We start from the raw sequence: 24,950 nt of genomic DNA on the forward strand, positions 1-24,950 counted from the left end.
CTTCCACATAGCAAACTGCTCCGCTACACTATTAATAGCCATATATTTTAGGGTATTTTTAATACTTTTTAATAATTTTTATTCATTTTTTAAAATATTTGATAAGTAACATTTCAATAACTCGCTTTAAGAATCCTAAGATTTCATGTGCACTAACTGGACCGCGTTAAGATCTAAATTGAAAAATGCTATGCTTTAAGTGCATATTTGATATTCCTATTATAACTTTTGTATGTAAATTATTTTTATATGTATTTTTGATGTGTTTTTTTGACACTTTTTATTTAAGTGTAACAGTTAACCAGAGCTCTGAAGCCTGACGCGCATTAAATTTATTTGCACTTGATCAAATAAATCTACTTTCAACCTGTAATATGCCGCTACTTCTGACGCGCGCAAGCACCTGTGATAAACCCGATATCCCTTTGGTGCAACTGTTAACGCTCCACTCCTATTCTAGCCCAAAATGTGTCTTGCAACATCCAACCACTTTAAACCTAGGGGAGAGCATTTCCTATAATTAAATAATCAGTGGGTGTTAACATATTAATAGTCATTATTAAACTTAAAATTCAGTTCACAATAAATTAAATTATTTTGATTAGTTAATCAACTAATTCAACAGTATACATTCATTATTTATTTATTTGCTTTTGCTGTAACATACCTTGCTTACCCTGTAAAAATGGTGCTTTACATAGATTTCCTACAGAGTCCAGAAGGCAAATACTATAATCTTATAATGCTGCAAATAGCCTGAAATAACTACATACTACACAGTGATTGCTAAGTGCAGGGCAAAATCTCATTTACAGCTAGCCATAATTGGCCACATTCAAGGCAAATAGGCTAAAAGCTCACTGGTGTATTCAAGTAAGTCGTTTATTAACACAAGTTAGTTTCAAATTACTAAAAAAGCGACCATTTTAAATACATTTACATTTTTCTTATATACAGATATTTTGTGATCAAGTACTTAATCTCTGATATATACAATTTATATCAAATTATATCAATGTCCCTTTGACTCTGGACATAGACAGGCCCATTTATCAAGCTCCGTACGGAGCTTGAAGGGCCGTGTTTCTGGCGAGTCTTCAGACTCGCCAGAAACACAAGTTATGAAGCAGCGGTCTATAGACCGCTGCTTCATAACCCTGTCCGCCTGCTCTGAGCAGGCGGACAGGAATCACCGGAAATCAACCCGATCGAATACGATCGGGTTGATTGACAGCTCCCTGCTGGCTGCCGATTGGCCGCGAGTCAGCAGGGGGCGGCGTTGCACCAGCAGCTCTTGTGAGCTGCTGGTGCAATGTTAAATGTGGAGAGCGTATTGCTCTCCGCATTTAGCAAGGTCTTGCGGACCTGATCCGCAGTGTCGGATCAGGTCCGCAAGCCCTTTGATAAATGGGCCCATAGAGCCAGATGACAAAAGGAGAACTAAGAGTTACGCACAAGAGATAAGGGGTTTATTGCGGGTGTTTGCGCACATCAGGTTTACCACTCGTATGTCAAGTTAAAGAGATTGCTTGAGTGCTTTTGTGATTTACTCTTGAATGATTATCGCGTCCTCAGAACTCTGGTTAACTAAAACAAAAAAGTGTCCTAAAACACATAAAAAATACATTACAAGTACACTTACACTCCTAATAACGCCATCTAATAAAAAGTATTAAAAAAATTATTGCACACAAAAGTTATAAGAGCTCAAAGATAAAAAAGGCAGCCAAAAGGATTTAGAGATACATGTGTATACATGTTTAGACAATGTTCTCTTTAGGTTGTATATATCTATGTCTATTTGTGTGTTCATATGTCTTTATATGTGTATATATGTATACATATGTATTTACAGACTTACATATACATATAAATAAATACATATGTAAACATATATAGACATACAGTATATAAAAGTGCATTAGAGCCCTTTGCAGTTAAATAAAATAAAACTTGTAAAAAGCATATTTATGCAATATTCATATTTAATAAAGTGTTATACTGTGTATTTACTGTAAATATTTCTATACCTATATATACTCACCGGCCACTTTATTAGGTACACGTGTTCAATTGCTTGGTAACACAAACTGCTAATCAGCCAATCACATGGCAGCAACTTAATGCATTTAGGCATCTAGTCTAGACATGATGAAGACGACTTGCTGAAGTTCAAACTGAGCATCAGAATGCAGAAGAAAGGGGATTTAAGTGACTTGGAACGTGGCATGGTTGTTGGTGCCAGGTGGGCTGATCTGAGTATTTCATAAACTGCTGAGGCTACAATTTGCCCAGGCCCACCAAAACTGGACAATAGTAAATTGGAAAAATGTTGCCAGGTCTGATGATCTCTGCTGTGACATTCAGATGATAGGGTCAGAATTTGGCGTAAACATCTTGAAAGCATGGATTCATCCTGCCTTGTATCAAGGGTTCAGGCCGATTGTGGTGGTGTGGAGGATATTTGCATGGCACACTTTGGGCCCCTTAGTACCAATTCAGCATTGTTTAAATGCCACAGCCTACCTGAGTATTGTTGCTGACCATGTCTATCCCTTTATGACTACAGTGTACCCATCTTCTGATGGCTACTTCCAGCAGTATAATGCACCATGTCACAAAGCTCAAATCATCTCAAACTGGTTTCTTGAACATGACAATGAGTTCACTGTATTCCAATGGCCTCCACAGTCAACAGATCTCAATCCAATAGAGCACCTTTGGGATGTTGTGGAACGGGAGATTTGCATCATGGATGTGCAGCTGACAAATCTGCAGCAACTGTGTGATGCTATCATGTCAATATGGACCAAAATCTCAGAGGAATGTTTCCAACACCTTGTTGAATCTATGCCACAAAGAATTAAGACAGTTCTGAAGGGAAAAGGGGATCCAACCCAGTACTAGTAAGGTGTACCTATTAAACTGCTGCCTTCTCTCAGTCTCTCCCCAAGGGACTGTTAAGAAATGTATGGATTTTGGAAGCAGAGGCGCAGGTCCCAAAGTTTTCTTTTCTGATGTTTCAATTTACCAGGACTTAAGATAAAGGCTGGGAAAGAACTTCACTTTTGTGTGTGTAGTAAACACCAATTAATGTGTGCAGTATACTCACTCTGAAAAGTTCAGAGACCAACTTCATCAGTTGTTACAATGGTTTTTAATGTGAAGTGTGGCTTCAGTCTATTTTCCTTGGTATAAACATAGCTGCAAGTAAAAACTTTCACTGGTGTATGCTATATTCAACAATGTGAATTGTGTTCAGTATACTCACTCCGAGGTAAACAGAATCTGGCTCCTCACAAAATGATTGCAACAATTGTTTGGCAGTTTTCAAAAAGTAGCAGCAAATATTTGTGGTATAAAACAAGCATTTATTTAAGACATGTCTCAGCGACAAGTATAAAATAGCTCTACGGGTTTCAACGAAAAACTCGTCTTTTTCAAGAGCAGTAAAAGTTGAAAAGTGCTGATTTTGATAGAAACAGGTGCTTTAAATACAGGTGATTAATGTTCCACTTCCGGATTTCCCGGAATTGCACTCACAAAGTTAAAATCGCCAAACATCAGTATTTTTAGTTTATTTCCATCCGATTATTTGATTGAGCTTTAGAAATATAGATTGAATAGTGGCACAAAAAGCGCTGTTTTGAAAATTTGTTAACTATTTCGAAATCGGATGAGTATAAGCTTACTAACGTATCCTTAACCTCTCCACCAATCATAATAAGCCAAATGGGTAGTTCCCTTTCGAGTCTCCTGCGAATGTAGTTCCAAATCAAGTCCGTTGTTGTCCCGGAGTCACATGTTCCGTCTGGACCAATGATGGCATAGATGGTGTGTTCATTCTTTATTTACGTATGGACATTATGGATTAAATAAAGACATCAGAGTAGCAGCATTCCTCCAGAAGTAACCTGTATGTATAACAAATTCACGATATTATAACACATTCTCACAACTTTATTCACATATGCTCCATTTATATGTTCTGTAAGTATAGTGGTAAATAGATACTACTAAATTCTCAGCAAATGGATTTACTTTATATTTAGCACTTAGATTATACACAGAACCATATTTTATTTGGATGTTCTTATAACATCACCTAATAATTAGATGTAAACCGATAGGGTTATAACCTCAAACTAGGACTGCACTAAAATATTTAATGAAACCCCAACACTTAAGCTATATACACTATAAAGATATTTTTAACATAGCACTTTATAGCCCAACACAAATCCACTTCTTACAATTGTATAATATATCCTTTATCACTTTTATTATTCTAATGCACAAAATATTATCATTTTCACTTACTCTTCTATTGCCCTAAACTAAATAGTCACACTCATTTTATTAAAATAGGATTACTAAGAAAACCGGGAAGTATTAAAATACACATTTAAATAAGAAAAAGGTTTAGGATAATGTGATTAGCTATGCTAGATTTTATCCAGGTTTAGATCCACTAGTGAACATTACAAACATTGTCCGTTTTAGATTTTATCATGGTTTGGATTCAATTGGCGAATGCTAGAGATATTATATATTCCAGATTTTATTTTGGTTTAGACTCAATCACCATGTTATAAATGTAATCGTCAATATGCAAAAATGTAACGTTTTACAATGTAATATATTGCCAGTGATTTGTACAAATATTGTGTATTTTAGATTATGCAAAAGATTCAATTTTCATTGGCCATGAATCAATATGGGACTAACAACCATTGGATATATGAACATAACGTAAATAAAGAATGAACACACCATCTTTGCCATCATTGGTCCAGACGAAACACGTGACTCCGGGACAACAACGGATTTGATTTGGAACTACATTCACAGGAGACTTGAAAGGGAACTACCCGTTTGGCTTATTATGATTGGTGGAGTGGTTAAGGATACGTTAGTAAGCTTGTACTCATCCGATTTGGAAATAGTTAACGCATTTTCAAAACCGCACTTTTTGCGCCACTATTCAATCGGTACTTCTAAAGCTCAATCAAATAATCTTTGTGAGTCCAATTCCGGGAAATCCAGAAGTGGAACATTAATCACCTGTATTTAAAGCACCTGTTTCTATCAAAAGCAGCACTTTTTAACTTTTACTGCTCGTTTTTTGTTATAACGCGTAGAGCTATTTTATACTTGTCTCTGAGACATGTTTTAAATAATTGTTTGTTTTATACAACAAATATTTGCTGCTGCTGCTGCTTTTTGAAAACTGCCAAACAATCGTTGCAATCATCTTGTGAGGAGCCAGATTCCGTTTACCTCGGAGTAAGTATACTGAACACAATTCACATTGTTGAATGTAGCATACACCAGTGAAAGGTTTTACTTGCAGCTACGTTTATACCAAGGAAAATAGACTGAGGCCACACTTCACATTAAAAACCATTGTAACAACTGATGAAGTTGGTCTCTGAACTTTTCAGAGTGAGTATACTGCACACATTAATTGGTGTTTACTACACACACAAAAGTGAAGTTCTTTCCCAGCCTTTATCTTAAGTCCTGGTAAATTGAAACATCAGAAAAGAAAACTTTGGGACCTACGCCTCTGCTTCCAAAATCCATACATTTCTTAACAGTCCCTTGGGAGAGACTGAGAGAAGGCAGCAGTCCACCCAGAGGGGGTATTAGATTTGTCATTTCTGTACAGCTATTGTTATAAGATCTATAATATATATATAAGTATTCACTTCACATTGAAAACCATTGTAACAACTGATGAAGTTGGACTCTGAACTTTTCAGAGTGAGTATACTGCACACATTATTTGGTGTTTACTATACACACAAAAGTAAAGTTCTTTCTTTCCCAGCCTTTATCTGAAGTCCTGGTAAATTGAAACATCAGAAAAGAAAACTTTGGGACCTGCGCCTCTGCTTCCAAAATCCATACATATCTATATATGTGTATGTATATCTATACACACACTCACCGGCCACTTTACTAGGTACACCTTGCTAGTTCTGGGTTGGACCCCCTTTTGCCTTCAGAACTGCCTTAATTCTTTGTGGCATAGATTTAACAAGGTGTTGGAAACATTCCTCAGAGATTTTGGTCCATATTGACATGATAGCATCATGCAGTTTTTGCAGATTTGTCGGCTGCACATCTTCCGTTCCACCACATCCCAAAGGTGCTCTCTATATACACATACATAAACACATGATTATATACCCAACCGGCCACTTTATTAGGTACACCTTGCTAGTACCGGTTTGGACCGCCTTTTGCCTTCAGAACTGTCTTAATTCTTTGTGGCATAGATTCAACAAGGTGTTGGAAACATTCCTCAGACATTTTGGTTTATATTGACATGATAGCATCACACAGTTGCTGCAGATTTGTCGGCTGCACATCCATAATGCAAATCTCCCGTTCCACAACATCCCAAAGGTGCTCTATTGGATTGAGACCTGGTGACTGTAGAGGCCATTGGAATACAGTGAACTCATTTTCATGTTTAAGAAACTAGTTTGAGATAATATGAGCTTTGTGACATGGTGCATTATCCTGCTGGAAGTAGCCATCAGAAGATGTGTACACTGTAGTCATAAAGGGATGGACATGGTCAGCAATAATACTCAGGTAGGTTGTGGCGTTTAATTGATGCTCAATTGGTACTAAGGGGCCCAACGTGTGCCAAGAAAATATTGCTTACACCACGACCACCAGCATGAACCGTTGATACAAGGCAGGATGGATCCATGCTTTCATCTTGTTTACGCCAAATTCTGACCCTACCATCTGAATGTTGCAGATGAAATCGAGACTCATCAGACCAGGCAACGTTTTTCCTATCTTCTATTGTCCAATTTTGGTGAGCCTGTGCGAATTGTAGCCTCATTTTCCTGTTCTTAGCAGACAGGAGTGGCACCCAGTATGGTCTTCTGTTGCTGTAGCCCATTTGATTCAAGGTTTGACGTGTTGTGCATTCAGAGATGGTATTCTGCATACCTCGGTTGTAACAAGTGGTTATTTGAGTTACTGTTTCCTTTCTATCATCTCAAACCTGTCTGCCCATTCTCCTCTGACCTGTGACATCAATAAGACATTTTCATCCACACAACTGCCGCTCACTGGATATTTTCTCTTTTTCAGACCAGTCTCTGTAAACTGAGATGGTTGTACGTGAAAATCCCAGTAGATCAGCAGTTTTTTAAATACTCAGACCAGCCCGTCTGGCACCAAAAACCATGCCACATTCAAAGTCACTTCCCCTTTCAAATCCCCTTTCTTCCCAATTCTGATGCTTGGTTTGAACTTCAGCAAGTAGTCTTCACCATGTCTAGATGCTTAAATGCATTGAGTTGCTGCAATGTGATTGGCTGATTAGCAATTTGTTTTACTAATGAATATATATAGGAGGAAGGTTAAGTGCACTCACACTAACTGTATTCAAATGCCAGGGTGCTAAGAGGCAGGTAGATAGTAGATGTGGAACAAAGCACTCACTGGTCTTGAAATATATTTAAACTTGAGTTTTATTTGCATTGACGTTTTGGGGTGTACACCCCTTCATCAGACCAACAATAGTGAATAAAATGAAAAACAATATAAAGGCATTAGGCCCCTCCCACTACCAGAAAAAATGCCAAGGGGTTACCCTGGCAACATACACCCCGAATAATAAAACACCTGTTAAAAATAAAATACATACCAAATAAGTACATTTATAGGTGAAACAATACACCCTATGTGTATCATACAACAAAATGTATACAATATATACATAACCCATCCTTAGCGCTGAGTGAAATATGCTACAATCTGTCTTAGATTTGGATACAAACAAAGCAGATCTGTGTAACAAAATCTTACTTGTATTGCATTAGGCAACAGGCAACACTGTTAGTGCTAAAAACCTTATATGTAATTAACTTGTGAGCCACTCTATAGTAGGCATTAGCATAAGTACTGAGAGACTAGCAAGGATAGTGAAGCAAATCCCTTACTGTAATTTGATAATTGCAGTGTATTTATGCTGGTGTTATGCTGGTAAGAACAAGAAAATCACTGGATCTATTACAGGGGTTATGCAGCCTGCCAGGTAAATAGCGGGAGAGTATCCGCCCCCAGTGATGTCATCATGACATAATTGCCACGCCCCTAATGTGATCATGGCTATTATACTTGTTACAATAAACTTGTGTAACAAGCGTTGGTAAATTACTGAAACACAGTACATGTAAAAACATATGGCATAGGAAATATACCTTAGAGATGCATATCGTCTATCTATGCAAATGTCATTAAACAAGGGACAGGATCAGAGTAAGAACTGGTCAGTACTATCAATAAACATATTTTTAAAGGCATAAAGTAGCATCTACTGCCTAGCCTCAGTGACCCTATTTGGGGAAGCTGAATAACAGATATACTGTACTATGTAAGCGACATGTGTGCAAACAAGGGAAGGGACATGGGTAGTACTGTATACCATAAATCAACATATCTATACATATAAAAATATAAAAGTATAGATATGCCCCCCAACCACACATTTGGTTTTTATAATGGTGTGCTCATGTTTGAGCAAGTTTGGTAATTTCTGTGGTGGAGGGTTGTCATTGTTGTCACTATTTTTTAATATGTGACTTTTACTTTTTATGTTGTACTGTCTACTTAGATTCCTTAGATTCCATCTGTTTGTTTAATATTCTTTTCAGATCTAATTTGTCTTGAAGAAGGCCCATATTGGGGTTGAAAATTCGACATTTATTCTAATGTTAAACGCATTTGGAAATAAAATTGCACTGTTTTTTTGAATGCTAAAAAGTCCTGTGAGTGCCCTCCTTCACCTACAAATTTCTATATATTCTCATGAGGATTGCACCCAGGCGGTGACTACACCCGAGTGGACGGAGTGCTGGGCCACCGGCTAATTGTTTTATATATATATATTCTGCTATGTGAAGAATATTGGAATGTGAAATATTTATATTTTCATGTCGGGTTAGTGCACAATATGCGGTGGTGTTTTCTCACGAGTTGGGTGTTTTTCCCACTTTTTTTGCCCCATTGACTTCTATTCATAACACAAGCACAACCCGATGAGCACAAAAGCTTACTTCTAGCTCAGTTAATGCCTGAGCGAATTATTGAATAACCCCCCACTCGTAATCTAGCCTATAATAGTTACTTTCAATAAGTGTGGTGTATGGTTATAGTTGTGGTGATTTATAGCATTTAATCTTTTTTTATACTTTAACACAATATTGTTGTTTAGCTTTTTTTGTTTTGTTTTACAAGCTGCAATGGCAGCCATCAGAACACTAAGGGAACCAATGTTTTAGTCATCACTACTTTCAGGGATTCATTAAAAAATAAGTGTCTGTGTGAGATATAGTTTTGTTGTGAACATCATTGATACTATTATGGTTATAGCGCTGTTAATGCCTGACATATACGGCATTCATCCGTATATGTCTATGAAATCTGTATATTTTTGCTTACAATGTCCTTTTAAGCCTATTTAAACATTGTATCTGTTTCCTTTATCATAGTTTGCAACAGAAGCTGTGGATAATATTCGAACTGTTGTCTCATTAACTAGAGAAAGAACCTTTGAAAAAATGTACAATGACAGTTTACAGAAGCCACACAGGTCATATGGTTTAATTTTCCTCTGAAAATATATAAACATATGTATTTGTTTAATGATCTGTCTGTCTAAATTTCCATCTTAATGGGAGGAGAGTCCACTGCTTCATTCATTACTTGTGGGAATTAAGAACCTGGCCACAAGGAGGAGGCAAAGACACCCCAGCCAAAGGCTTAAATACCTCCCCCAATCCCCTCATCCCCCAGTCATTCTTTGCCTTTCATCACAGGAGGTTGGCAGAGAAGTGTCGGAAGATTCAGAGTAGTCTCTTATGGAGGGTAGTACTCTTTGAAATGGGACTGGAGTTTTAAGTAGCCCTGTCAGCCTCTCAGTGAGAGCATGGGTGACAGTTAGAGTCCGGATATGCAGATCTTTCTGCGAAACCATCACGACTCAGATTAACATCTCCTTAAGCAATCAGAGTTGACAAATTTCACTGCCTGCTTTATGCACTCAAGTCCATGTCAGGAGCGATGCTACTAACCTGTCAAACTTGAAGGGCCATGTTCCTGTTCCACGGCATAGATTCTGGTAAGATTGTTTCATTTATACACATATGATAACGCAAGAATACAGGGTCACAGTGTGTCTCCTTTTATCTGTATAGAATCAAGGGTTAATATCCCTGGAAAGGGGATTATTGAACAGGGGGGGATTTATGCATAATATCTTTATTGTGTTTAGTGCTGCGTCATGTGTTAGATGAGGCTCTACAAATGTGTGAAAAGTCAGGTGTAGATCGGCACAGCCTTTTTTTGGTGTGTTTTCTCTATAGTGCACGGGCGGTCCTGCATGGCACTCCATGTGACCGGGTGTGGTTTCTTCAACTTCCTCTTTCCTGAACGGCTATTGCGGGAGACATAACGGTTTCTCTGTGGTCTGGGTCATAGGAGGTGGACTGGTCATTGGTTTATAAAGGTGCCTTTTAATCTATCTAGTTCGTATTAAAAGCGCAAGCTATGGAGAACTCTGATATGTTAGAGTATACCCCCTCTTTAATTAAATCTAATACCTGTGTTTATTGTGAGGAGGTGCAAGTTGATCCTCCTGCTCAACTGTGTTCCACATGCTTTGATAAGATTTAAGTATCTAAAAAGAATAAGATATTTAGCACTACTGAGCCATCCACCTCTGATGGTTCTCCTTCCCGCTAGGTGCGTTCCCTTCATTCATCTCTGATCACACATGCAGTTCCCCAGGGCCCGACTAAGCCTCCTACGGGAAGGGCCCATTGGCCGCCAGTTTTCGCTGCCCTGCTGCAAACGGCGGTTTCTGCGACCTTCCATGCCTTACCACGCCCTGCAAAGTGCAAGCGAAGGGAAAGACATAGCCTTCCGTCCCAGGGGTCATCTACTCCATTGGATGTCTCTGACAGATTATTCGCTGATAAAGACACCGCCTACTCTTTGGAGGGCGCTCTCTCTGGGTTGGGATCTGAGTCTTCTAAACTTCCGGCTGCGAAGGATCAAGATTTTAAGTTTAAGATGGAGCATTTGCGCTTTTTACTGAAAGAAGTGCTTGCTACGTTGGAGGTTCCGGAACCAAAACTTCCAGAAGAACCATTGATCCCTTCCCAGTTCCCGTGAAAATGGCTACTATTATTAAGAATGAGTGGGAGAAACTTGGCTCGTCCTTTTCTCCCTCTACCTCATTTAAAAAGCTGTTGCCCATTCCGGACTCTCAGCTTGAGCTATGGGGGGCCATTCCTAAAGTGGATGGAGCTATCTCCACACTCGCGAAGCGTACGATTATTCCTCTTGAGGATAGTTCATCGTTCAAACAGCCAATGGATAAAAAATTTGAATCCATGTTGAGGAAGATGTTTCAACTCACGGGGTTTGTTTTTTAACTGGCAGCGGCGATCGCTGCTGTGGCGGAAGCGGCTACCTACTGGTGTGATGCACTATCAGCTATGGTCGAGGTGGAGACTCCCCTTGAGGAGATACAGGAAAAGATTAAGGCCTTAAGGGTGGCTAATTCTTTTATCTGTGATGCTAATATGCATGTAATTCACCTGAATGCCAAGATATCAGGTTTCTCGGTTCTAGTCCGCAGGGCTCTGTGGTTAAAGTCATGGTCTGCGGACATGTCTTTCAAGTCTAGATTACTATCCCTTCCTTTTCAGGGGAATGTCCTTTTTGGTCCAGGGCTGGACTCTATCATATCCACAGTCATGGGAGGCAAGGGTGCTTTCCTTCCGCAGGCTAAGAAGAATAAGCCTAAGGGCTCTACTTTACTTCCCTTCCATTCAGACAAGTCTTAACGCCAGCAGCCTGCTGCAAAGACCGAACAGTCCAAGGGATCTTGGAAGCTAGCTCAATCTTGGAACAAATCCAAGCAGAGCAAGAAGCCCGCCGAGACAGAAGCTGGCATGAAGGGACGGCCCCCGATCTGTCTCTTCCTCGAGTGGTGGCCCGCATCAAACAGGAGCAAGCTTCAACCAATATGATTGCTCCATTGTGGCCGCGGAGGACCTGGTGGGAATGTCGTCATCTCCACCATGGAGGTTAGTTACCCTGTCGCAGAGATCTGCTGGTTCAGGGTCCTTTTCTCCACCAAAATCTTGATTCTCTGAGGCTGACTGCGTGGAGATTGAACGCCTAATCTTGGCCAAGAGAGGGTTCTCGGAAAGAGTGATAGATACTCTCATTCAGGCCAGGAAACCGGGCACTCGCCCCATCTATCATAAGGTGTAGAGGATCTATTTATCCTGGTGTGAGGAACGTGGATATCCCTGGCACAAGGTTAGGGTATCCAAGATTCTGGCTTTTCTCAAGGATGGTCTGGATAATGGTCTTGCTGCCAGTTTCTTAAAGGGACAGATTTCATCCTTATCAGTTCTGTTACACAAGAAGCTAGTGGAGCTTCCTGATAGTCAGTCTTTTGTTCATGCTTTGTCTAGAATCAGACCGTTATATAGAACTTCTGCTCCTCCTTGGAGCTTAAATTTGGTTCTTCAGGTTTTGCAGAGGGCTCCGTTTGAGCCTATGCATGTGCTTGACATTAAGATTCTTTCCTGGAAGGTACTATTTCTTCTGGCTATTGCTTCTGCTTGCAGAGTCACTGAGTTAGCATCCTTGCAATGTGAGCCTCCTTATCTGTTTCTGTACGCTGATAAGGCTTAGCTTCACACTGGGTTGGGGTTTCTTCCCAAGGTGGTGTCAGATCATAACATCAATCAGGAGATAGTAGTTCCTTCCTTGTGTCCTAACCCTTCTTCGTCTAAGGAAAGGTTACTTCATAACTTGATGTAGTTTGAGCTTTGAAGTTTTATCTTCAGGCCACAAAGGATTTCAGACAGACTTCGTCCTTATTTGACGTGTATTCAGAGAAGCGTAGAGGCAGAGGGCCTCTTCCACTTCACTGTCTTTTTGGTTGAGGAGCATTAATTGTTTGGCCTACGAGACAGCGGGACATAAGCCTCCTCAGAGGATTACGGCTCACTGAACTAGGGTTGTGGCCTCCTCTTGGGCCTTTAAGAATGAATTCTCTGTGGAGCAGATTTGTAAGCCGGCTACTTGGTCCTCCTTACATACTTTTGCAAAATTTTACAAATTTTATGTTTTTGCTTCGACGGAAGCTGTTTTTGGGAGAAAGGTTCTGCAGGCTGTGGTGCCCTCAGTATAGGGTCCACCTCCTTTTACCCTCCCCTTTTGTTCATTCAGTGTCCTCTAGAGCTTGGTTATTTGTTCCCACAAGTAATGAATGAAGCAGTGGACTCTCCTCCCATTAAGATGGAAAACATAAATTATGCTTACCTGATAATTTAATTTCCATCTGTGGGAGGAGAGTCACATGCTCCCGCCTGTTTCTCCGGTGGGCGGACCTAAATTTAACTTTATTCTTCTGGCACCATTTATACCCTGATATTTCTCCTACTGTTCCTTGTTCCGTTGGCAGAATGACTGGGGGATGAGGGGAGTGGGGGAGGTATTTAAGCCTTTGGCTGCGGTGTCTTTGCCTCCTCCTGGTGGCCAGGTTTTTAATTCCCACAAGTAATGAATGAAGCAGTGGACTCTCCTCCCACAGATGGAAATTAAATTATCAGGTAAGCCTAATTTATGTTATCTGTCTGTCTGTCTTTATATTATTTGTCAACACAAAATAACAAATATCATTTATTGCACTGTAATAGACTTCTAGATCTACAATATAGAGAAAAGTTATAAAAGAAAACATATATACAGAAATCAAACAAAAATAATCAGTTTATTATTCATTTTAGCATTTTTGCTAGAATAACACATGAATTTAGTCTAAATAAAGTAAAACTCAATTGTGAAACTAATGTAGCAATAAATTAATTAAACTTGCAGCAACTTTGCCACTCTAAACAAACAGAATTCAAAGAGATTTGCAACCTCCTCTAATCGTTACAGCGTGTGATCAATTCCGTTGAAATCACTAGAGCAGATTATATCATAGCATTTGTTAACTTCCCAGCACATAGAACTAATTCTACTGCCAATGATACCAGCATCACAAAAATCTTTTATAAACAGTAAAAACAAATAAATTAATTAGATAAACACTCTTGAAGAAACAGTCCTCTCTAACATATGCACAGAAGACTTAAAGGGACATGAAACCCAAATTTTTTCTTTCATGATTTAGAAAGAGCATACAATTATAAACAACTTTCTAATGTACTTCTATTATCTATTGTGCTTCATTCTCTTGATATTCTTTGCTGAAAAGCATATCTAGATATGCTTAGTAGCTGCTGATTGGTAGATGCACATAGATGCCTCCTGTGATTGGTTCACTGTGTGCATTGCTATTTTTTCATTAAAGTATATCTAAAGAATAAAGCAAATTAGGTAAAAGAAGTAAATTGGAATGTTGTTTAAAATTATATTTTCTACCTTAATCATGAAAGAAAATGTTTGGGTATAGTGTCCCTTTAAGCATATACACACAAAAAAAATGAAAAATTTCTAGAAAATAAAAACAATACTCAGACAGACATCCCTGTTAGCTTTGTCACATGACCACAAAACTAGGTACTTTACAGAGGGACTTATAGTTAGGAAAGATAGGTTAAGTAAGTTTCAATGAATTTCAAGCTTGGTCTCACTTTAATGACAAGACCCCTAGGCTGCCTAACAAGACTCTATTTGTGTGGCCCAATAATATTGTAAACAATGAATTGCATACAATTGCATACAATATAATATAGCCATACAGAATGTATTCCGTCCAATCATTTTATATTTGCTTGAAAGTGGAAGCAGTTATTTTTTATGACTGAGTAAAAAGATTTGCATTTTGTAATTATTATTATTATTTTTTTTAAATCTGTGTACAACAGGAATTCACTGAGGAAGTCACAGATATATGGCTTTTGTTTTTCATTTAGTCAATCATTCATATATTTCTCTTATGCTGCAACTTTTCAATTTGGAACATATTTAATTGAAACTGGACGTATGGAATTTGAAGAACTATTTCTGTAAGTATTATTTTGTACAGATAAACTTGATTATATATTCAGGAAACAAATATATTTATTTAACATTTTTTTTTTTAAATTGCCATTCAAGTCTATGCAAAGTTTTGTAGATAAATCACTTTATAGTCTGTTCAAAATGAATTGAATAAGTCCCACTGTTAGAAAATTGTGATTCCAACTATAGGCTGCTTTTAATTAATACTGTACATATAAATCGATATGTGCATGGTGAAAAACTTTGGTTCAGTTCGGATCGATTCGGAATTTTTGGAATTTCGGTTTGGACCGATTCGAATTCAGAGAAATTTGAATCGATTCGGTTCGGATTCGTTTCGGATTCGTTTCGGATTCGAAGAAATTCAGCTGGATTTGGTTTGGTTCAGAAATTTCAGAATTTCGGTAAGTGTTAGGTGGGATTAGACTAGTATTATGTACAGTATATTAGGTGTAACCCATAGCAGAGTGATATAACCTAATATACTGTACAATACTAGTGTAATGCATGGCCATCCGAATCTACCGAATAAATTTGAATAAATCCGAACTAATTCGGATTTATTCGGTAGATTCGGCATTATTTTTATTTGGAAATTCGGATCGATCCGAATCCCGAATTTTACGAATTTGGCCGAATTTCCAAATCAGTCTGAAACGAATCGCACATGTCTACAATATGATATGAAGTCTTGACTAAGGCATGGTATATGTGCTTGGAAAAAAGGTTAACACAAAACAGTGTAAATAGGGGCGCTATCACTTTAAAATTGTGCAATTCTGCACAAGTAGGGACTCAGATGCTTGGTGTGAATAGATACTCAAAGTGTCTATTAAACACAATAACGTGTAAATAGGGGCACTATAGCTTTAAGATTATCCAATCTGCAATAACTGGGGAAACAAATATTTGGTATAAATGGTTACTCAGAATTGCAATAAGTGATATGTAGATATGTAATGTGTAAATACAAATTACAATAATGCATATATAAAATATAACCTATATAAATATACTTCAAGGTGCAAATATTAAAAAAGGAAAAATAAAAAGGAATATATATTTGTAAATAAAAGTCCAATTGAATTGTGTGTTTTTGGAAACACACACAGGGTTTAACAGGCTGCTCTCTGCAGGTTAATGGCCATCCACTTCACAACAGATCTAAAGAAAAGGGAGAAGGCGCCAATATAGCGTGATTCTGCAAATATATGCTAGATATACAATTTTGAATCAAATACACTCACATGTATTTAAGCACTGTAATGTAGTGCAAACTAAGCAGACCAGATCCTCTGAGTTGTCCGGTGAACTCTCTCCAGGTATATATGACAGGAACAACTGCAAAGGAGTGTATTTCACTCTGATGTGTGCTCTATAAATATAAGAGACAATCCCCACATAGCATAATACTGTATGAATAAAAATATTTTGCTAATAGGTGGATAAATTACACTGACTTGTGGTCTAGCACTGTAATGTAGTGCAGACTAGGCAGGCCAGAGCCTCTGAGCTGTCTGGCAAGCTCTCCTCCACGATCAAGTGAAATCCATACAATCATACAGTATTATGCTATGTGGGTATGGTCTCTTATATTTATAGAGCACACATCAGAATGAAACACACTCCTTTGCAGTTGTTCCTGTCATATACACCTGGAGAGAGTTTACCAGACAACTCAGAGGATCCGGTCTGCTTAGTTTGCACTACATTACAGCGCAAAAGAGAGGGGGGAGAGAGAGAGCGTAAAAGAGAGGGGGGAGAGAGAGCGCAAAAGAGAGGGGGAGAGAGAGAGCACAAAAGAGAGGGGGGAGAGAGAGAGCGCAAAAGAGAGGGGGGAGAGAGAGAGCATAAAAGAGAGGGGGGAGAGAGAGAGCGCAAAAGAGAGGGGGAGAGAGAGAGCGCAAAAGAGAGGGGGAAGAGAGAGAGCTCAAAAGAGAGGGGGGAGAGAGAGAGCTCAAAAGAGAGGGGGAGAGAGAGAGAAAAAGAGAGCACACATCAGAATGAAACACACTCCTTTGCAGATGTTCCTGTCATATACACCTGGAGAGAGTTTACCGGACAACTCAGAGGATCCGGTCTGCTTAGTTTGCACTACATTACAGTGCTTGAATACATGTGAGTGTATTTGACTCAAAATTGTATATCTAGCATATATTTGCAGAATCATGCTATGTTGGCGCCTTCTCCCTTTTCTATAAATGGTATATGTGCTACCGTAAGGATGATCACCCTTCTTTTAACCCCTTAGTGACCAGACCGTTTTTTCAATTTTCTTACCGTTAAGGACCAGGGCTGTTTTTAAATTTCGGCGTTGTTTGTGTTTAACTGTAATTTTCCTCTTACTCATTTGCTGTACTCACACATATTATATACTGTTTTCTTCTCGCTATTAAATGGACTTTCTAAAGATACCATTATTTTCATTATCCTATATAATAAAAGGCCAAGTGTGTTTGTCCGAAGCTGTCATGCGCAGAAGAGACAGCACAAGGACAAACAAACCTGGCCTTTGAGTCCCTAGCTGATCTGCGGCAGAAGTGGGCGTGGCCAGGCATGAGAAGGGGTGTGACCGGGCGTGAAGGGGCGTGGTCGGGTGTGCCTGGGGCGTGGCAAAAAGAGAGGGGGGAGAGAAAGCGCAAAAGAGAGGGGAGAGAGAGAGAGAGAGCACAAAAGAGAGAGGGAGAGCACAAAAGAGAGGGGAGAGGGGGGGAGAGAGCGCAAAAGAGATGGGGGAGAGAGAGAGCGCAAAAGAGATGGGGGAGAGAGAGAGCGCAAAAGAGATGGGGGAGAGAGAGAGCGCAAAAGAGAGGGGGGAGAGAGAGCGCAAAAGAGAGGGGGGAGAGAGAGTGCAAAAGAGAGGGGGGAGAGAAAGCGCAAAAGAGAGGGGAGAGAGAGAGAGAGCACAAAAGAGAGGGGGAGAGAGAGAGAGCACAAAAGAGAGGGGAGAGAGGGGGAGAGTGCGTAAAAGAGATGGGGGAGAGCGAGAGCGCAAAAGAGATGGGGGAGAGAGAGAGCGCAAAAGAGATGGGGGAGAGCGAGAGCGCAAAAGAGATGGGGGAGAGAGAGAGCGCAAAAGAGATGGGGGAGAGAGAGAGCGCAAAAGAGAGGGGAGAGAGAGAGCGCAAAAGAGAGGGGGAGAGAGAGAGCACAAAAGAGAGGGGGGAGAGAGAGAGCGCAAAAGAGAGGGGGGAGAGAGAGAGCATAAAAGAGAGGGGGGAGAGAGAGAGCGCAAAAGAGAGGGGGAGAGAGAGAGCGCAAAAGAGAGGGGGAGAGAGAGAGCACAAAAGAGAGGGGGGAGAGAGAGAGCGCAAAAGAGAGGGGGGAGAGAGAGAGCATAAAAGAGAGGGGGGAGAGAGAGAGCGCAAAAGAGAGGGGGAGAGAGAGAGCGCAAAAGAGAGGGGGAGAGAGAGAGCTCAAAAGAGAGGGGGGAGAGAGAGAGCTCAAAAGAGAGGGGGAGAGAGAGAGAAAAAGAGAGCACACATCAGAATGAAACACACTCCTTTGCAGATGTTCCTGTCATATATACCTGGAGCCTCTGAGCTGTCTGGCAAGCTCTCCTCCACGATCAAGTGAAACCCATACAATCATACAGTATTATGCTATGTGGGTATGGTCTCTTATATTTATAGAGCACACATCAGAATGAAACACACTCCTTTGCAGATGTTCCTGTCATATACACCTGGAGAGAGTTTACCAGACAACTCAGAGGATCTGGTCTGCTTAGTTTGCACTACATTACAGTGCTTGAATACATGTGAGTGTATTTGACTCAAAATTGTATATCTAGCATATATTTGCAGAATCATGCTATGTTGGCGCCTTCTCCCTTTTCTATAGATGGTATATGTGCTACCGTAAGGATGATCACCCTTCTTTTAACCCCTTAGTGACCAGACCGTTTTTTCAATTTTCTTACCGTTAAGGACCAGGGCTGTTTTTACATTTCGGCGTTGTTTGTGTTTAACTGTAATTTTCCTCTTACTCATTTGCTGTACTCACACATATTATATACTGTTTTCTTCTCGCTATTAAATGGACTTTCTAAAGATACCATTATTTTCATTATCCTATATAATAAAAGGCCAAGTGTGTTTGTCCGAAGCTGTCATGCGCAGTAGAGACAGCACAAGGACAAACAAACCTGGCCTTTGAGTCCCTAGCTGTTCTGTGGCATAAGTGGGCGTGGCCAGACATGAGAAGGGGCGTGGTCGGGCGTGAAGGGGGTGTGGTCGGGTGTGACTGGGGCGTGGCCGGGTGCGGGCGCGCGATAGAGGGGAGAGAGATAGAGAGGGGAGAGAGATAGATAGAGAGGGGGAAGAGAGAGGCGGAGAGAGAGGGGGAGAGAGAGGGAGGGGAGAGAGAGGGAGGGGAGAGAGAGGGAGGGGAGAGAGAGGGAGGAGAGAGAGAGGGAGGAGAGAGAGAGGGAGGAGAGAGAGGGAGGAGAGAGAGAGAGATAGAGGGGGGGAGAGAAAGAGAGAGGGGGGAGAGAAAGAGAGAGGGGGGGAGAGAGAGAGAGAGAGGGGGAGAGAGAGAGAAGGGGGGAGAGAGAGAGAAGGAGAGAGAGAGAAGGGGGGAGAGAGAGAGAAGGGGGGAGAGAGAGGGGGGAGAGATGGGGGGGAGAGATGAGGGGGAGAGAGAGAGAGGGGGGAGAGAGAGGGAGGGGAGAGAGAGGGAGGAAAGAGAGAGAGAGAGAGGGGGGGAGAGAGAGGGGGGGAGAGATAGGGGTGGAGAGAGAGAGAGGGGAGAGAGAGAGGGGGAGAGAGAGAGGGGGAGAGAGAGAGGGGGAGAGAGAGAGGGAGAGAGAGAGAGGGGGGGAGAGAGAGAGCAAAAGAGAGGGGGGAGAGAGAGCGCAAAAGAGAGGGGGGAGAGAGAGCGCAAAAGAGAGGGAGGAGAGAGAGTGCAAAAGAGAGGGAGGAGAGAGAGCACAAAAGAGAGGGGGGAAGAGAGAGCGCAAAAGAGAGGGGAGAGAGAGAGCTCAAAAGATAGGGGGGAGAGCGCAAAAGAGAGGGGGGAGAGAGAGCACAAAAGAGAGGGGAGAGAGAGCGCAAAAGAGAGGGGGGAGAGAGAGAGCAAAAGAGAGGGGGGAGAGAGAGCGCAAAAGAGAGGGGGGAGAGAGAGCGCAAAAGAGAGGGGGGAGAGAAAGGGGGAGAGAGAGAGCACAAAAGAGAGGGGGGGGAGAGAGAGCGCAAAAGAGAGGGGGGGAGAGAGAGCGCAAAAGAGAGGGGGGAGAGAGAGCGCAAAAGAGAGGGGGGAGAGAGAGCGCAAAAGAGAGGGGGGAGAGAGAGCGCAAAAGAGAGGGGGGAGAGAGAGCGCAAAAGAGAGGGGAGAGAAAGAGCACAAAAGAGAGGGGGAGAGAGAGAGCACAAAAGAGAGGGGAGGGGGGGGAGAGAGCACAAAAGAGATGGGGGAGAGAGAGAGCGCATAAGAGAGGGGGGAGAGAGAGAGCGTAAAAGAGAGGGGGGAGAGAAAGCGCAAAAGAGAGGGGAGAGAGAGAGAGAGCACAAAAGAGAGGGGGAGAGAGAGAGAGCACAAAAGAGAGGGGGAGAGAGAGAGAGCACAAAAGAGAGGGGAGAGAGGGGGAGAGTGCGCAAAAGAGATGGGGGGAGAGCGAGAGCGCAAAAGAGATGGGGGAGAGAGAGAGCGCAAAAGAGATGGGGGAGAGAGAGAGCGCAAAAGAGAGGGGGAGAGAGAGAGCACAAAAGAGAGGGGGGAGAGAGAGAGCGCAAAAGAGAGGGGGGAGAGAGAGAGCGTAAAAGAGAGGGGGGAGAGAGAGAGCGCAAAAGAGAGGGGGAGAGAGAGAGCTCAAAAGAGAGGGGGGAGAGAGAGAGCTCAAAAGAGAGGGGGAGAGAGAGAGAAAAAGAGAGCACACATCAGAATGAAACACACTCCTTTGCAGATGTTCCTGTCATATATACCTGGAGCCTCTGAGCTGTCTGGCAAGCTCTCCTCCACGATCAAGTGAAACCCATACAATCATACAGTATTATGCTATGTGGGTATGGTCTCTTATATTTATAGAGCACACATCATAATGAAACACACTCCTTTGCAGATGTTCCTGTCATATACACCTGGAGAGAGTTTACCAGACAACTCAGAGGATCCGGTCTGCTTAGTTTGCACTACATTACAGTGCTTGAATACATGTGAGTGTATTTGACTCAAAATTGTATATCTAGCATATATTTGCAGAATCATGCTATGTTGGCGCCTTCTCCCTTTTCTATAGATGGTATATGTGCTACCGTAAGGATGATCACCCTTCTTTTAACCCCTTAGTGACCAGACCGTTTTTTCAATTTTCTTACCGTTAAGGACCAGGGCTGTTTTTACATTTCTGCGTTGTTTGTGTTTAACTGTAATTTTCCTCTTACTCATTTGCTGTACTCACACATATTATATACTGTTTTCTTCTCGCTATTAAATGGACTTTCTAAAGATACCATTATTTTCATTATCCTATATAATAAAAGGCCAAGTGTGTTTGTCCGAAGCTGTCATGCGCAGTAGAGACAGCACAAGGACAAACAAACCTGGCCTTTGAGTCCCTAGCTGTTCTGTGGCATAAGTGGGCGTGGCCAGACATGAGAAGGGGCGTGGTCGGGCGTGAAGGGGGTGTGGTCGGGTGTGACTGGGGCGTGGCCGGGTGCGGGCGCGCGATAGAGGGGAGAGAGATAGAGAGGGGAGAGAGATAGATAGAGAGGGGAGAGAGAGGGAGGGGAGAGAGAGGGAGGAGAGAGAGAGGGAGGAGAGAGAGAGAGGAGGGGAGAGAGAGAGAGATAGAGGGGGGGGAGAGAAAGAGAGAGGGGGGGAGAGAAAGAGAGAGCGGGGAGAGAAAGAGAGAGGGGGGAAGAGAAAGAGAGAGGGGAGAGAGGGGGAGAGAGAAGGGGGGAGAGAGAGAGAAGGGGGGAGAGAGAGGGGGGAGAGATAGGGGTGGAGAGAGAGAGAGCGGGGAGAGAGAGGGGGAGAGAGAGGGAGGAGAGAGAGAGGGAGGAGAGAGGAGGGGAGAGAGAGAGAGAGAAATAGAGGGGGGGGAGAGAAAGAGAGAGGGGGAGAGAAAGAGAGAGGGGGGGAGAGAGAGAGAGAGGGGGAGAGAGAGAGAAGGGGGGAGAGAGAAGGGGGGAGAGAGAGAGAAGGGGGAGAGAGAGAGAAGGGGGGAGAGAGAGAGAAGGGGGGAGAGAGGGGGAGAGAGAAAAAGAGAGGGGGAAGAGAGAGCAAAAGAGAGGGGGGAGAGAGAGAGCAAAAGAGAGGGGGGGGAGAGAAAGAGAGAGGGGGAGAGAGAGAGAGAGGGGGAGAGAGAGGGAGGGGAGAGGGAGGAGAGAGAGAGAGGAGGGGAGAGAGAGAGAGAGAGAGAGAGATAGAGGGGGGAGAGAAAGAGAGAGGGGGGGAGAGAAAGAGAGAGGGGGGGGAGAGAGAGAGGGGGAGAGAGAGAGAAGGGGGGAGAGAGAGAGAAGGAGAGAGAGAGAAGGGGGGAGATATAGGGGTGGAGAGAGAGAGAGGGGGAGAGAGAGAGAGGGGGGGAGAGAGAGGGAGGGGAGAGAGAGGGAGGAGAGAGAGAGAGGAGGAAAGAGAGAGAGAGAGAGAGAGAGAGAGAGAGAGAGAGAGAGAGAGAGAGAGAGAGAGGGGGGGAGAAAGAGAGAGGGGGGGAGAGAGAGAGGGGGGGGAGAGAGAGTGAGAGGGGGAGAGAGAGGGGGGGGAGAGATAGGGGTGGAGAGAGAGAGAGGGGAGAGAGAGAGGGGGAGAGAGAGGGGGAGAGAGAGAGGGAGAGAGAGAGAGGGGGGGAGAGAGAGAGCAAAAGAGAGGGGGGAGAGAGAGCGCAAAAGAGAGGGGGGAGAGAGAGCGCAAAAGAGAGGGAGGAGAGAGAGTGCAAAAGAGAGGGAGGAGAGAGAGCACAAAAGAGAGGGGGGAAGAGAGAGCGCAAAAGAGGGGGAGAGAGAGAGCTCAAAAGATAGGGGGGAGAGCGCAAAAGAGAGGGGGAGAGAGAGCACAAAAGAGAGGGGAGAGAGAGCGCAAAAGAGAGGGGGGAGAGAGAGAGCAAAAGAGAGGGGGGAGAGAGAGCGCAAAAGAGAGGGGGGAGAGAGAGTGCAAAAGAGAGGGGGGAGAGAAAGCGCAAATGAGAGGGGAGAGAGAGAGAGAGAGCACAAAAGAGAGGGGGAGAGAGAGAGTACAAAAGAGAGGGGAGAGAGAGAGAGCAAAAGAGAGGGGGAGAGAGAGAGCACAAAAGAGATGGGGGAGAGAGAGAGCGCAAAAGAGAGGGGGGAGAGAGAGAGCGCAAAAGAGAGGGGGAGAGAGAGCTCAAAAGAGAGGGGGAGAGAGCTCAAAAGAGAGGGGGAGAGAGAGAGCAAAAGAGACGGGGGAGAGAGAGAGCAAAAGAGACGGGGGAGAGAGAGAGCAAAAGAGACGGGGGAGAGAGAGCGCAAAAGAGAGGGGGAGAGAGAGAGCGCAAAAGAGAGGGGAGAGAGAGAGCGCAAAAGAGAGGGGGGAGAGAGAGAGCTCAAAAGAGAGGGGGGAGAGAGAGAGCTCAAAAGAGAGGGGGAGAGAGAGAGAAAAAGAGAGGGGGATGGAGTGAGCGCAAGGGGTGGGACCGCTGTACCGCAAAAAATGGCCCGTGTGAACGGGCTTTAGGACTAGTATCATATAATTTACTTTTTTTTTTTATAAAATATGATGAAAAAAAATTACATTTTATTTTTAACTTTGACCCCCAATATCTGTTACACATCTACAACCACCAAAAAACACCCATGCTAAATGATGTCATGAGTTTAGAAATACCCAATATTTACCCCCTTAACCGTCCCGAAATTTCAGACTAAAAATTCCCCAAAAGACCAGAGTATTTTTAGCATTTTTACTATCACTCCATTTAAACAAAAATAGAGCCTTTTTTATATTTACCTATCAAAACTATATATTTATTTTTTTAGTAGACAACTTAAAGTATTGATCTAGGCCCATTTTGGTATATTTCATGCCACCATTTCACCGCCAAGTGTGATCAAATAAAAATAATCTTTAACTTTTTCACAAACTTTAGGTTTCTCACTGAAATTATTTACAAACAACTTGTGCAATCATGGCACGAATGGTTTAAAATGCTTCTCTGGGATTCCCTTTGTTCAGAAATAGCAGACATATATGGCTTTGGCATTGCTTTTTGGTAATTAGAAGTCCACTAAATGCAGCTGCGCACGACACTTGTATTATGCCCACCTGTGAATGGGGTTAATTAGGTAACTTGTAGGGTTAATTTTAGCTTTAGTGTATAGTTTACCCTCCAACCTGACACATCCCACCCCCTGATTCATCCCTGATTCCACCCCAATGGTCACCTCCATCTTAAGTACTGGCAGAAAGTCTGCCAGTATGAAAAAAAATGATATACATATATTTTCTGCACTGTAAGATCCCCCTTACTTCCCCAACCTCCCTCCCTGATCCCCCCAAACAGCTTTCTAACACTCCCCCCTCGACCTATTAAGTGCCATCTTAGGTACTAGCAGCTGTCTGCCAGTACCCAGTTTACTGCAATTTTTACTTTAAAAAAAATTAAAAATTCTGTAGTGTAGCTGCCCCCCTCATTACCCTACCCAATCCCAGAAAGCTCCCTCCAGCCCTACTCAAGCTCCCTCCAGCGATGTGCCGCCCACCTGCCTCCCTCCTAACCCTCCCACGCCACCAACAATCGGCACCATCGCTGGCCGATGCACTCTGTGGCCCTCTCTGCATCACTTACTAACCAGAGGGTATTGCATGATGCCTCAATATTTAGGTATCACTGCAATACCCTGAGAGCGGCTGGAAGCGGTCACAATCACTTCCAGCGCTCATTTTGACCAACGCTGTGCTTGATACGTCCACGGTCATTAAGGGGC

General features: G+C 42.6%; 1 protein-coding gene across 1 annotated transcript in view; it reads left to right on the top strand.

Moving 5' to 3' along the window:
- The window catches only part of LOC128660334 (ATP-binding cassette sub-family B member 5), a 264,146-nt gene that overhangs the window by 185,970 nt on the left and 53,226 nt on the right, over nucleotides 1-24,950 (top strand). Inside the window, exons 22-23 of the mRNA XM_053714133.1 lie at nucleotides 9,525-9,625; nucleotides 14,934-15,074. Coding sequence (XP_053570108.1) covers nucleotides 9,525-9,625; nucleotides 14,934-15,074 — 242 coding nt within the window. The remainder of the gene's footprint in view (nucleotides 1-9,524; nucleotides 9,626-14,933; nucleotides 15,075-24,950) is intronic.

This window comes from Bombina bombina, chromosome 5 (assembly GCF_027579735.1).
Source record: "Bombina bombina isolate aBomBom1 chromosome 5, aBomBom1.pri, whole genome shotgun sequence".
In the NCBI taxonomy this organism is placed as follows: domain Eukaryota; kingdom Metazoa; phylum Chordata; class Amphibia; order Anura; family Bombinatoridae; genus Bombina; species Bombina bombina.